This window comes from Galeopterus variegatus, unplaced genomic scaffold (genome assembly GCF_000696425.1).
Source record: "Galeopterus variegatus unplaced genomic scaffold, G_variegatus-3.0.2 Scaffold774, whole genome shotgun sequence".
Classification (NCBI taxonomy): domain Eukaryota; kingdom Metazoa; phylum Chordata; class Mammalia; order Dermoptera; family Cynocephalidae; genus Galeopterus; species Galeopterus variegatus.
Genome location: NW_007726885.1, coordinates 235095 through 246210, shown reverse-complemented (window position 1 = coordinate 246210; position 11116 = coordinate 235095). Strand labels below are relative to the sequence as shown.

The 11116-nt window shown below is 57.9% G+C and overlaps 2 protein-coding genes across 5 annotated transcripts in view; both read right to left on the bottom strand.

Annotated features, from left to right (window-relative positions):
* Nucleotides 1-4308, bottom strand: part of TGM1 (transglutaminase 1) — a 12904-nt gene extending 8596 nt beyond the window's left edge. The window contains exons 1-8 of the mRNA XM_008572361.1: nucleotides 4034-4308; nucleotides 3662-3708; nucleotides 2428-2676; nucleotides 1931-2049; nucleotides 1668-1775; nucleotides 928-1102; nucleotides 401-539; nucleotides 153-261 (exon numbers count right to left, since the gene is read on the bottom strand). Of these exons, the coding sequence (XP_008570583.1) occupies nucleotides 153-261; nucleotides 401-539; nucleotides 928-1102; nucleotides 1668-1775; nucleotides 1931-2049; nucleotides 2428-2676; nucleotides 3662-3708; nucleotides 4034-4308 (1221 nt within the window). The remainder of the gene's footprint in view (nucleotides 1-152; nucleotides 262-400; nucleotides 540-927; nucleotides 1103-1667; nucleotides 1776-1930; nucleotides 2050-2427; nucleotides 2677-3661; nucleotides 3709-4033) is intronic.
* Nucleotides 4309-7852: 3544 nt separating this feature from the next.
* RABGGTA (Rab geranylgeranyltransferase, alpha subunit) overlaps nucleotides 7853-11116 on the bottom strand; it is a 6699-nt gene continuing 3435 nt past the window's right edge. For 3 of the 4 annotated variants that reach the window (XM_008572309.1, XM_008572308.1, XM_008572311.1), the window contains exons 10-17: nucleotides 10984-11089; nucleotides 10840-10891; nucleotides 10584-10672; nucleotides 10342-10430; nucleotides 10132-10248; nucleotides 9082-9195; nucleotides 8730-8817; nucleotides 7853-8068 (exon numbers count right to left, since the gene is read on the bottom strand). In XM_008572309.1, coding sequence (XP_008570531.1) covers nucleotides 7920-8068; nucleotides 8730-8817; nucleotides 9082-9195; nucleotides 10132-10248; nucleotides 10342-10430; nucleotides 10584-10672; nucleotides 10840-10891; nucleotides 10984-11089 — 804 coding nt within the window. In that variant the 3' untranslated portion in view covers nucleotides 7853-7919. The remainder of the gene's footprint in view (nucleotides 8069-8729; nucleotides 8818-9081; nucleotides 9196-10131; nucleotides 10249-10341; nucleotides 10431-10583; nucleotides 10673-10839; nucleotides 10892-10983; nucleotides 11090-11116) is intronic. The other variant, XM_008572310.1, reaches the window with a different exon arrangement.

Genomic DNA, 11116 nt, shown 5'->3' with positions numbered 1-11116 from the left:
TTTTTAAAAAAAAAAAAAAGAAAAGAAAAGAAACTGTGGGGTTAGAAGACTTGGCTCTCAGGCCCAGGCCAGCACTGACACTGTGGTTTGTTATCCAGGTGAGGGGTACGGGGAGGGGGCCAGGGTGGTGTCCAGGAGCCAGGCAGGCGAGCCTTACCACTGCTCGTCTCCTGGGGCGTAGAGTCCACAACCTGCCACCCATTAAAGCCCGAGGGCAGGTCCGGCCTCTTCATCCAGCAGTCATTCCACACATGGAAGTTCCTGGGTGCACATGGAGGGAGGCCTGGTCTGAGACTCTCGTCCAAGGCCCCCAGCACCCTCCCTGCCTGCCTTCCATTTCCAAGCCTCAGGTCACTGTTCCTCAGCAGGATGGGCAGGCCAGCCCCAGCCCTGGCCTCACCAAACAGAATCATGGTTCAGGTGCTCAAGTGGCTTCATGTTTTCATCAAAGTAGATGTCCATGGTGAGGGATGTGTCTGTGTCATGAGCAGAGTTGAAGTTGGTGACAGTGCGGGCGGCCAGACCCAAGCAGCGCAACACTGTAGAGGAGCCAGGTGGGAGATCAGGACAGGGTGGAGGGCAGGTAAGGCACCAGGTCAGGAATTTCAAGAGGGAAAGGGCAACTGGGATTGCAAAGCTGGGCATGGACTACCAGAGTCAGGGGTCAGTAGGGTCAGGAGGCCTTTGGACCATGGAGTACTTGAGGTTAGGGGAAGCCAGGCCACTTGCCTGGCTCAGTCCCTGCCTGTCCCTTCTCCCTCCTCTCCCTTAGGCTTCTCTCTGTTGTTAACATTAATTAATGATAATTAAGGCCAGCCTACCACCCACCCCTGCCTTTACACTGCACTGTAGCCACAGCTGGGCCAGGCTGGGTGAGGGTGGAACCTGGCTTCCCTCCCTCCTTGTAGGGCCCAGGCCCTCCACTACCTGTGGTGGTCACACCAGCAAAGACCCAGCACTGGCCATAGGGGACAGAATAGCCAGTGTGTAGGTAGCTCAGCAGGATCTCCACGCTGCCCACCCACGCTGACGGGTTGGTGCCTCGGGAGTAATCGCCAGACCAGTTCCCAATCAGGACTCCATTGTCATCCAGGGAGTTCACCTGCCCAGGATGGGGTGAGTCCGAGTTGGGGAGGGTCTCAGTACATGCCGTGGGGTCCCCTGTCCAGCCTCTGACCCTACAACCACCCCTCACCCGTAAATACCTCAGGATGTAGACATCAGCCTGAACCCTACCCACCCCTCCCCTGAACAATCTGCCCCCTCCCATCTCTTCTCTGGCACAGGAATGTGAACCCTGGGTGTGCCAAGTTTTGGGTTTAGCCCTACATTCCACAGGCGCTGGGACAGGAGCCAGAAAGAGTGGGGTGGGGTGAGGGGCAGGCAAGGGAGAGAAGAGGAGGAGTGGGACCCCTTCCTTTGGGTTTAGCCCTACATTCCACAGGCGCTGGGACAGGAGCCAGAAAGAGTGGGGTGGGGTGGGGGGCAGGCAAGGGAGAGAAGAGGAGGAGTGGGACCCCTTCCTGCAATACCCTTTGCAAGGATAAGAATGGGAGGAATCTTGGGGGTCCGACAGGAATCCAGAGAGGGCAGGACTGGGATGAGGGCCGGGGAAGCAGCAGACAGGCACACAGTAAGGCTCACAGACACGTGATGAGGATGCATACCATGGCAGAGATGACCCGGGAGACACTGACTGGGTCCCCACGGCCTCCGTACGGCATCCCCCGCCGGTCCAGGACGTATAGGCAAGCATCCAGCACCCCATGGTCAAACTGGGAGGAAGGGGGCAGGGATGACTGCGGCCTGCTGTGGCTGAGCTCCAGCCCTGGGACAGCATCCTGCTCCTCCCCTCACTCCGCTCCTCCCCCCCAGCCCGCTCCCCTCCATCCCCGCTCCCCTGAGCCCACGTGATCCTGGCCAGCCATACCTGGCCATAGTTCCAGGTCCTCTCGCCAATCTGTGCTTCGGTCCCGTAGTAAATTCTGCCAGACTCATTAAGCACATACTCCTGCCGCCAGTCCTCATGGTCCACATACACAGTGTCCTCTGTGTCCCCAGAAGACACATACCTAGGTCCCTCCAGCTCTTTCCCTGGGTCCCACCTGCCCCTTGGCCAGTTCTGCAGGATTCATGACCAGAGAGGAGAACAAGGGGATGCCTCTAGTCTGACAGGATTGCTCTCAGGAAGGATGGAGGGGGCATGACAGAGATGGTGGCACAAGGCGGGCTGTGGCCAGGGCCCTTCACCAGGAGAGGTGAGGCTGGCTTCGTGACCTCGGACTGGTCACCTGCCTACACTGGGCCAAGCTACCCTCACCTGGACAATGGGAGGCTGGCTTCTCCTAGAACCAGGCACCCAGACACCCAGCCCTGACCTGCCCTTCTCTCCCACCCAGCCTCTGCTCCTGACCCCAGCTGGCTCACCTGGGCACCAGGGGTTGAAGAGGATGTAGATCTCGTTGTGGGGGTCAAAGGGCAACTGGAACTCTCCAGCCTCGGAGTGTGTGCGGACCGTGAATTGAAACTTGCCGATGATGGCATTGGGGGAGGTGTGGACCCGCAAGTTCAGATTGTTTCCATTGGCCTTGGTCACCTGGGCCTTCCAGCCCCCACTTCCCCCCTTGCCCACTGGGATGATCACGTGGGTGCCCTTGCCCACCTCAGGGTTGTTACCTAGAGTGGGGAAAGTGGCAGTGAGCTGGCGAGGCCTCCCTAAGGAGAAGGAATGGGGCCGTGGACTTCTCCCAGCCCCACCCAAAGTGTGTATGAGCTGGTGTGTGTGTCCCTGAGTTGGGCCATTGCCTTAGTCTGTGACAGTCTCCCTCAGAGAGCAGCTCTGTCCCCGCCCGATGCTTGCCCGCGTGTCAGGGCAGGGCCCCAGTCCGACATCCCAAACCTGTTCCCCTGACACTGAACTCAGACATAGGGAGGAGAGGCCAGGGCCATTGTCACCCTCTGCCTGCTTGACTGTCCCAGTGCCTGGGCTGGAGGAGCAGAGTCATCCTGGCTGGGTGCAGGGCCCTCTGTTCCATATGAAAGGGCAGTCCAGATCCCAAAGGCCAACCCTGCCTGCTCCCCGGGGCTACAGCTTCCAGAGGCCGGGGCACCCCTGGTGGAGATGGTGGGGGTACCTGGGAAATTAGAGGCTGGGGTGGGCAAGGTTAGGCCCTAATCAAAGGGTAGGAGGAGTCGCCCGCCCCCGGCAGCAGCATAATCACCAGCCTGGGCAGGCAACGGCCAGCTAGCAACGCAGTGCGGGAGGCACCTGCCCTGGGCCATGGGGACAGAGATACAGAGACAGAGAGAAACAGAGTTGGACAGAGAGAGAGAACTAGCCACACCCCGGGGAAAGAGAGCAGACCCAGAAGGAAGGACATGGGGAGGCTTCAAAGCTGAAGGCAACACAGGCAGGCTGCGAGGAGGAAGTACCTGAGACAGATGCCCCTGCGGGCTCGAGAAGGGCCAGCTTGGGGAGAACCGCAACACCAACACCTTCCTGAGACTCACCCCCAGGGGCACACTCATGCACCAGCACCTGCCTTATCTGGCAGAGGTGAGAAGTGGGGCAGGGGAGGGGCCTAAAGATCTCTCTGACCCTAATGCCAGCCCCTACTCCCAAATCTAGGGCCTTCATCCTCCCACTCCAGGCCCCACTGACCGATGAGCAGCTCCAGAGTAATGCGATCGGAGGATTCGTAGGGCCGGGACAGGAGGAGGACCATGCAGAAAGGCTGCCCTCGGCGCACAATCAGCTCATCGTACTCAAACTCGTCTGTGTGGTGCTCCTGGCGGTTCTGGTCTGAGCGCGAGCTCATCAAGTCCACCCCAGTTACCACCAGCATGCCCTCTGCAAGGCCACAGCTCTAGGTCAGCCAAGCCCCCATGGGATCCCAGCCCCCCAGAGATGCCAGCATGAGTCTCAGGTCCCACTAAGGCCTTCCAGCTATCAACTAAGGTGGACAGCCCAGCCTCACCTCGGATGGTGCCATCTCCAGCTGCATTTACACCACTGCCCCGGGAGCCAGGACGGCGGGAGTCTGAGCCCCGGGAGTCAGGCCGGCGGGAGTCTGAGCCCCTGGAGTCAGGTCTTCGATTGGACCCTCGGCCCCTGGAGCCAGAGGGTTCAGGCCCCCAGTCATCATCAGCCCCACGGCGTGAGCAGCAGCCACAGCAGCGAGCCCAGAAGGAACAGCCTCCTCTGCGAGAACGTCTGTCTGGCTCTGGCTCTGGCTCTGGTGAAGGTGTGGCAGGGGGCTGCAAGGGGTTCCCGCCCCAGCGGCCCATGTCTGAACGAGGACCGTCCATCCTGCCTGCGAGGAAGAGGCAGGGGAGGGTCCTTTACCCAAAACACCTCAGCCAGCCCACCCAGAAACCCTGCATTCAGAGCTGCTTCAGTCCCGGCCAGATGACAATCTGACCTTGACCCAGAGATTCCCCCAGACACATCCAGAAGCCCTCCCCAAAGACTCCCTTCAGATTCACCCAGAGAAAGCTTCCTACACTGAAGAGAAAAGCTCCCCCCCCCCCACAGACACCTACCGAACCACATCCAAAAATCAGACGCCTAATAGAGAAATCCACTCAAGAACCAATCCCATGAAATGCATATAGTTTCCTGTGTGGACATTTGTCACAGTCTCAAGACCCAGCTGCACAGACCAGAGCCTCCCTCCACCTGCCAGATCTTTAGTCTCGAGGTCCAGCAGCCTCTACGACCCTTTCTTAACAGACAACCCCCCATTCAATGCTCCCCACAAGACAGGTGGGTGGTGTCGGGGGCCTGGGGTCCTTGGCATTCCCCACCTCGGTGGCGCAAACTGCACGTTGGGCTGCCGAGGGATGTGTGTGTGTGGCAGGTGCCTGGAACCCGAGCTCCTTCCAGGGAAAGCGGAGTGGGGGCTGTGGGGTGGGCAGCCCGGCTGGGGCTGGCAGGTATGGGCTGGCATGCCTCCCACCTCGCTGGGGCGGACCTCGGCGCGGGCCGCAGACGGCTCCACGGTGCCCGTCGGAGCCTCTCACCTGGCAGTGCTGAGTCCCGGGCCGGGTCGAGACTGATGATGGGACGGGACGGACAGGCTGGACGCCGCCGCACAAGTGGAAGGTGAGGGGTGGGGCGGGCTGGGTGAGTGCTTTATGGGGGGGCGGAGGGCGGGGCCGAGCTGCTGGGAAGAAGGGGAAGCTGGTTGCTCCATCCCCTGGGGGAACCAGCCAGGCCTCTGAGGGCTGCTCCGGAGGTAGGGGCGGGAAATGACCGGCCCCACCCCCTTTCTCCTTTCGAGGAACCAGGATGATGCTCAGGCGGAGGCAGGGTCGGAGTCTGTCAGGGCTGAAGGGGTAAAAATGGAAGGCTTTGGTGAAACCTATAGGTATGATGGACCCCACACCAGGATGATGCCTGCCAGCCTGGACATGTGGAGGGGCCCCTTCTCCCTGACGGAGAAGCACCAGGGGCAATGGGGCAGGCAGCCCCTTCTACCCACACCCGTTTGGCAGACCTTCTGTTCTCAAGCTCAGGACCTACCTCTGCTCTCCCAGGCTCCTGCAGCCCAGGCCAGGCTCTGCCCTGTGAAACTGGCCCATGGGCCCGGTCCTGGAACTCATCCTGTCCAGGGAGGTCCCGAGATCCCAAGGTGTAGACTGGTGACATCAGCAACCAGGTCCTCAGTCTGGCTCCACTGGCTAGCCCTTGACCTGCTGGCTCTGCCAGATCTTCTGACCCCCTACCCATCTGTCCCTCCTTCCTCCAGCTGCTCCACAGTCCCTGGCATGAGTAAGCTGCCCCCAACTTCTTGTGTCTCCCATGTTTGGGATTAGGGGGGTCAGGGTAGAAGCAATCTCTTATTTTCTCCCCACAACCTGGGGTTGGGGGAGGCTTAGGCTTTTGCACTCAGGCTTGGATGGAAACTGAAGCCGCCTTCCTAAGTTGCAGAGTATCCCCTTCTCTCACTGAAAGAAGTGTCTGGTCAGTTGGAGTCAGGGATTCCCCCTCATCTCCAATCTGGAATTCTTCCTGGGAATCCAGACTAACCGGCTCCGGGCACCTGCCCTATGTACATCTTAACTCCACCCCTGGTGCTGGGAGAAATACCAGGGACACCACTGCCACCAAGACAACTCCAAGGCAGAGAGGAGGCAGCTGTTTTCAGGGTGGTGCTCCTTGGGTTCTGTTCTTGGGCCCATCAGCCAGGGGCCTCTTTCTTCCATCCCACTGGTATCCCAGCACTGCCCATGGGCCATCAAACAGAAGACAGTGAAAACAGGGTTGGCAAGAAGATACAAGGAAGCAGACCACAGGAGAGGCTGTATGGAGATGCATCAGGAAGTGAGGCACCCCGGAAAGTGGGGACAGTGAGGCCCTAGGACCTGGTAGGGAGTCCTCCACACCCACACTGACCTACTCTCATCAGTTCCAAGGCCAGGAACCTGCGGGGCTGTGGGGTCTGCCCCACCTCCAACACCCTCAGTAGACACACCAGTGGAGATCAAAATTCCAGGCAGGTGTGAACAGGTCAGCCAAAGGGCTCCATTGAGGTGCTAGGTGTTTGCACGTCACCTTGGATACAGGAAGGGGCAGGGCCCTGAGTGTCTGGATGTGTGAGTACATGTGGGCCCAGGCAGAACCAGAAAAAGCCTTTGTCATGCTCACTTCTTCCTGTTTTAATCAATCTTTCTTTTTCCCACCCAGCAAGGTTTGACTCAGTGCCCTCACCCCTGAGCCACTCCCCTTTCCTTCCTCCAGGAGGCCTGGTGCCTCGGGCTTTCAAAGTCAGGACAAGGGGTGTGTGTGTGTGTCTGTGTGTGTAGGACGAGAGGTTTGTGTGTGTGTGTGTGTAGGACAAGAGAGGTGTGTGTGTGTGTGTGTGTAAGACGAGAGGTGTGTGTGTGTGTGTGTGTGTGTGTAGGACAAGAGAGGTGTGTGTGTGTGTGTGTTAGGCCTGGTGCCTCGGGCTTTCAAAGTCAGGACAAGGGGTGTGTGTGTGTGTCTGTGTGTGTGTGTGTAGGACGAGAGGTTTGTGTGTGTGTGTGTGTAGGACAAGAGAGGTGTGTGTGTGTGTGTGTGTGTGTGTGTGTAGGACAAGAGAGGTGTGTGTGTGTGTGTGTTTAAACCGTGGGAGCAGATACCCAGCTCAGCACCTCAGGGAGCTGAGACCAGGCCTCTGCCCAACCATTTCATATCAATACAGAAGCAAGAACATGAGTCTAGAATCCTAGACCAAGGTGTAGAGATGACTTCAGCTCCAGCACTTACACGCTCAGCAAATTGGGCAAGTCTTAACAGCAGTTTCCTCATCAGTACAATGGGCCTAACTATCTCACCCCGGAGAGCCTGGCAGGATCAAATGGGATCAAGTATTTTCAAGGGCTCTTCAACTGCAGAATGCTATTCACGAGGACACTGTTGTTTAACAGGTAGAGCAAGGCCCACTCCTGCTGGGAACGTGGAGCACCTGAGCTTTCTCAGCTGTGGTGAATGAGGTCCAAGGCAGGAGGACATCTGGAAGTGGCAGGGGTCATGGTAGAAATTTTTATGATCCCTTCCATCTGGAGACACAGTTGCTTTGCAGCTCAGCCCAGACTAGAACCTGATCCCAATTCCTATCCCAGCCTGGAACTTGGCCCCAGCCCCAGTCTCAGCATCAGCCTCAAACCAGAAGGTAAACCCAAATCCAGCCCTAGGCCTGAATTCTACCCCACACGTTGAGGTTTGGCTCCCCATAATAAAGAACAGCAGAGCGGAGAGCAATCAATGAAAGCAGAGAGGGGGGCTGCTGCATCCCAAGCCTCTTCCCTTTCTCTTCTCAAGATACATGGCAGTAGGATCTAGGGTGGCGACAGCAGCTCGACAGCCTACGGGAGCCTCTCCATTCTTTATTCAGTCCCAATAAGTTAAAGGGCAAGGGTGGGGGCAGGGCCCCTTAGGTGAGGATGCTGCTAACTGAAGGCAGCAGTTGGGCCAGGTGCTCCAAGATGCCCACTGCTTGGCATAGCGGGTTACCCTGCAGGTTGAGGTGGAGCAGCCGGGGGCAAGAGGCAAGAGGCTGGAGTGCTGCAGGCTGCTGGAGGCCTTGGGCAGGAGTCAAGGAAAGCTCGGCAGGTTCACCCTGATGCATCTGCTCCTGTGCACCCTCGAGAGCTGGGGACTGCTGCCTGGAAGTCTGTTTGAGAGGCATCTCGTGTGTTTCCCTGCAAGGAGTAGGGCTCTTGGCAGGGACTGCAAACACCTACCCACAGGAGCCAGGCAGGAAGTCCATGAAGCAGGCTAGGTGTGGTATCAGAAGGATTGATGGGGATTGGGATTGTGGCCAAGTGAAAACCTGGCCTGGTCCAAAGAGGCACCTACTATTCAGCAACAACCAAGGGCAGCCAAGTGGAAACACAGGTGAAAGGTCACTTTGACATCTCATTTTTAAAAGAGGAATTAGAGTTCTAGATTTTTTAAAATATGAAACTTCCTTATTTTTAAAAATGGTCTGCAAGAACATTTGTAGGCTGCCTGTTTGTGAACTTTGGCTTGAGGAAGTCACTCACACTCTACAAATCTCCACCAGCATAAGTCAATGATAGCCCCGTACAGCCCCAGGCTATCATCTCCCTTCGGCTCACACTGCCACAGTCCTTCTCTGCCCCCCACCTCAGGGCAGCACCCACTTTGCTTGCTGTCTGTCCCTCCCCAGTGTGGTACTTCACCCTATCCGCTGTCTGAAACGCACCTAGAAGAAGGATACAGTTGTTGGACAGTGACAATTCCTGCAGCCGGGGCAGATTAGTGACTCCGTCCAGAGACTCTATGACATTGTCGCTGGCCTGAAGCACCTGGGGGGCAGGGAGGGCAGGGAGGTACAAGGCAGGTACAAGCAGCTGTCAGCCTGGGACTAGTACAAGCAACAGAGGCACCTAAGATGATCAGCTTACAGTGCACAGGGCTCCTGAGTCAGGCTGGGTGGTGGAGGGGAAAGCAGGTGGTCACCTGCAGGGGCAGGGAGGTCCTGGACATCTCTTTATGGATGGGTGGACTTCTGAGGTGGAGGAAGTGGAAAAGGACCACCCAGGACAGCGATGGAGGAATAAATGCTTTACCTCAAGGCAGCGCAGGGCAGCCAAGGCAGGGGGCAGGGCTCGGAGATGATTGTGCGACAGGTCAAGATGGGTGACCAAGAGCAGCTGTTCCAGATGGCAGAGCACCGTCAGATCCTGAAGGGGCAGGGGTAGGGGGAATTCAGCCACGGGTTATTAGGCACCTGCCCTCGCTGCCCCACACAGGCCCTTGGGGACCCCAGCTGAGGACAGCATGAGAGCTGGTGGGAAGATCACCCAACAGCCCGCGGCATTGCATGGGACAGGTCAAGGACATGGGACAGACACGAGTGCTGGGGGCGATGGCCAGTAGGAGTGGATGGGGAGGAGGCAGCTGATAGGGTGCAGGGTGGACAAAGACACTGGCAGGAGCGGGCCTAGGGAGTTTAGGGGTGGGCTGCCATGATGTGACAAAGCTGGTGTGTTGGGAAGACTGACCGAGAGGGATAAAAACAGAGGAAAAGTGGACCCCAGTAAGCTTGTCTGAATTCTCTGGAATTCAGGTTCTATAGACTTTAGGTGCTGGGGCCTACTCCAGGGTGAGAAGAATGGAAGTTGACAGGAGGGTGGGCGAGGGGTCACTCTGAAGGAAGAATAAAGATGTGACCACCCGTGGAAGGGGCGGCACAAGGAAGCTCTGTTTTTCTTTTTTTCCTTTTTGTCTTTTTTCGTGACCGGTAACAGGATCGCAACCCTCGGTGTCGCGTCCGCACCGCGCTCAACCAGTGAGCGGACCAGTCTCTATATGGGATCCGAACCCTCGGCGGGAGCGCCACCGCACTCCCAAGCGCTGCACTCTACCGAGTGCGCCACTGGGCCGGCCCCACAAGGAAGCTCTGTTGACTCAGGATTTGAAAATGGGTGACAAGGGGAATGATGGGCCAAGTGACAGAAAGCAAGGTCTGGACGAGGAGTAGGCTGGAAAAAGATGTTGGATTCAACCATGATTGGGAGGAAATGCCCAGGAAGGCACCTGAGACTGCGGGCAAAGCCAGGGGTGCAGCGAGGCCAGCCAGCAGCGGGGCGCAGGGAAGGCGTACATGGCAGCCGTACCTTGTGAGCCAGGTGCAGCACGCGCACCTCGGCATACTCCATCCTGAGCACGCTGTTCTCCAGCAAGAACTTGCTGCGCAGGTCATCCAGGTACGCCGCCCGCATTGGGTCCACAGCCTGGCGAGGATGGGGCGGGCAGGGTAAGTATGTCAGCTGTGTTCCTCCTGTGCACTGGACTGCCCCCCGCCTACTCCTGCAGGCCTGACTTGCCTTGAGGGTCTCAAAGTACTGCAGGGTCTCCTTCTCATACAGTAGGGGGTCCAGTGCCCGCATCAGCAGGATGATAGTGAGCAGGCACCCTGAAGAGAGGGCGAGGAATAGGAGGCTTTCTCCGGGATCCTCCTCTGCTCCCATCCTCTTGAGACCCTTCCTGCTTTCCTGAAGGGTCACCCTGGAAAGGGGTCTCCTCAGAGGAGCTCTGGGAAGCAGGATCTCAGGGAGTGGGGGCTTACATTTATTCTCAGGTTCCAGCTCCTGCAGCTCCTTACAGGATTTGAGCTCAGACTGTAACACTGTGGACTTCTCCAGTGACAGCTCACACCTGAGAGTGGGCAGGGTGGGGAGGGGATGATGCCCACAGCCTGTGGTACTGGTTGTCCCCAGTATCCACTCTGAGACCATATCCCCATGGCCCAAGCCTCCTGTCCCTGTTGCCTGATGCTCAGAGTCTAGGCCCCTCTCCTTGTCCGTGTGCTTCCCTGCTGTCACCTGAACAGCTGCTCATCCGTGGCCGAGTCCCGGCACCAGCCCTCCTGGCAGTCTGAGGGAAAGAGTAGATGGTAGGAGGGGACACCCAGGAAAGGAGAGGAATGGGGAGCTGCTGAAAGGGGTAGAGGCTGCAGGTTACATCACCTTTGAAAATCACACACTCCTTCTGGGCATTGCCTGCTGTCCAAATGACACGAAATGTATGTTGGGGCAACTGGTCGTTGAGGAAGGTGGTGGGCAGGTCACAGAGCTGGGAGCATTGGGTCAAGGAAAAGCC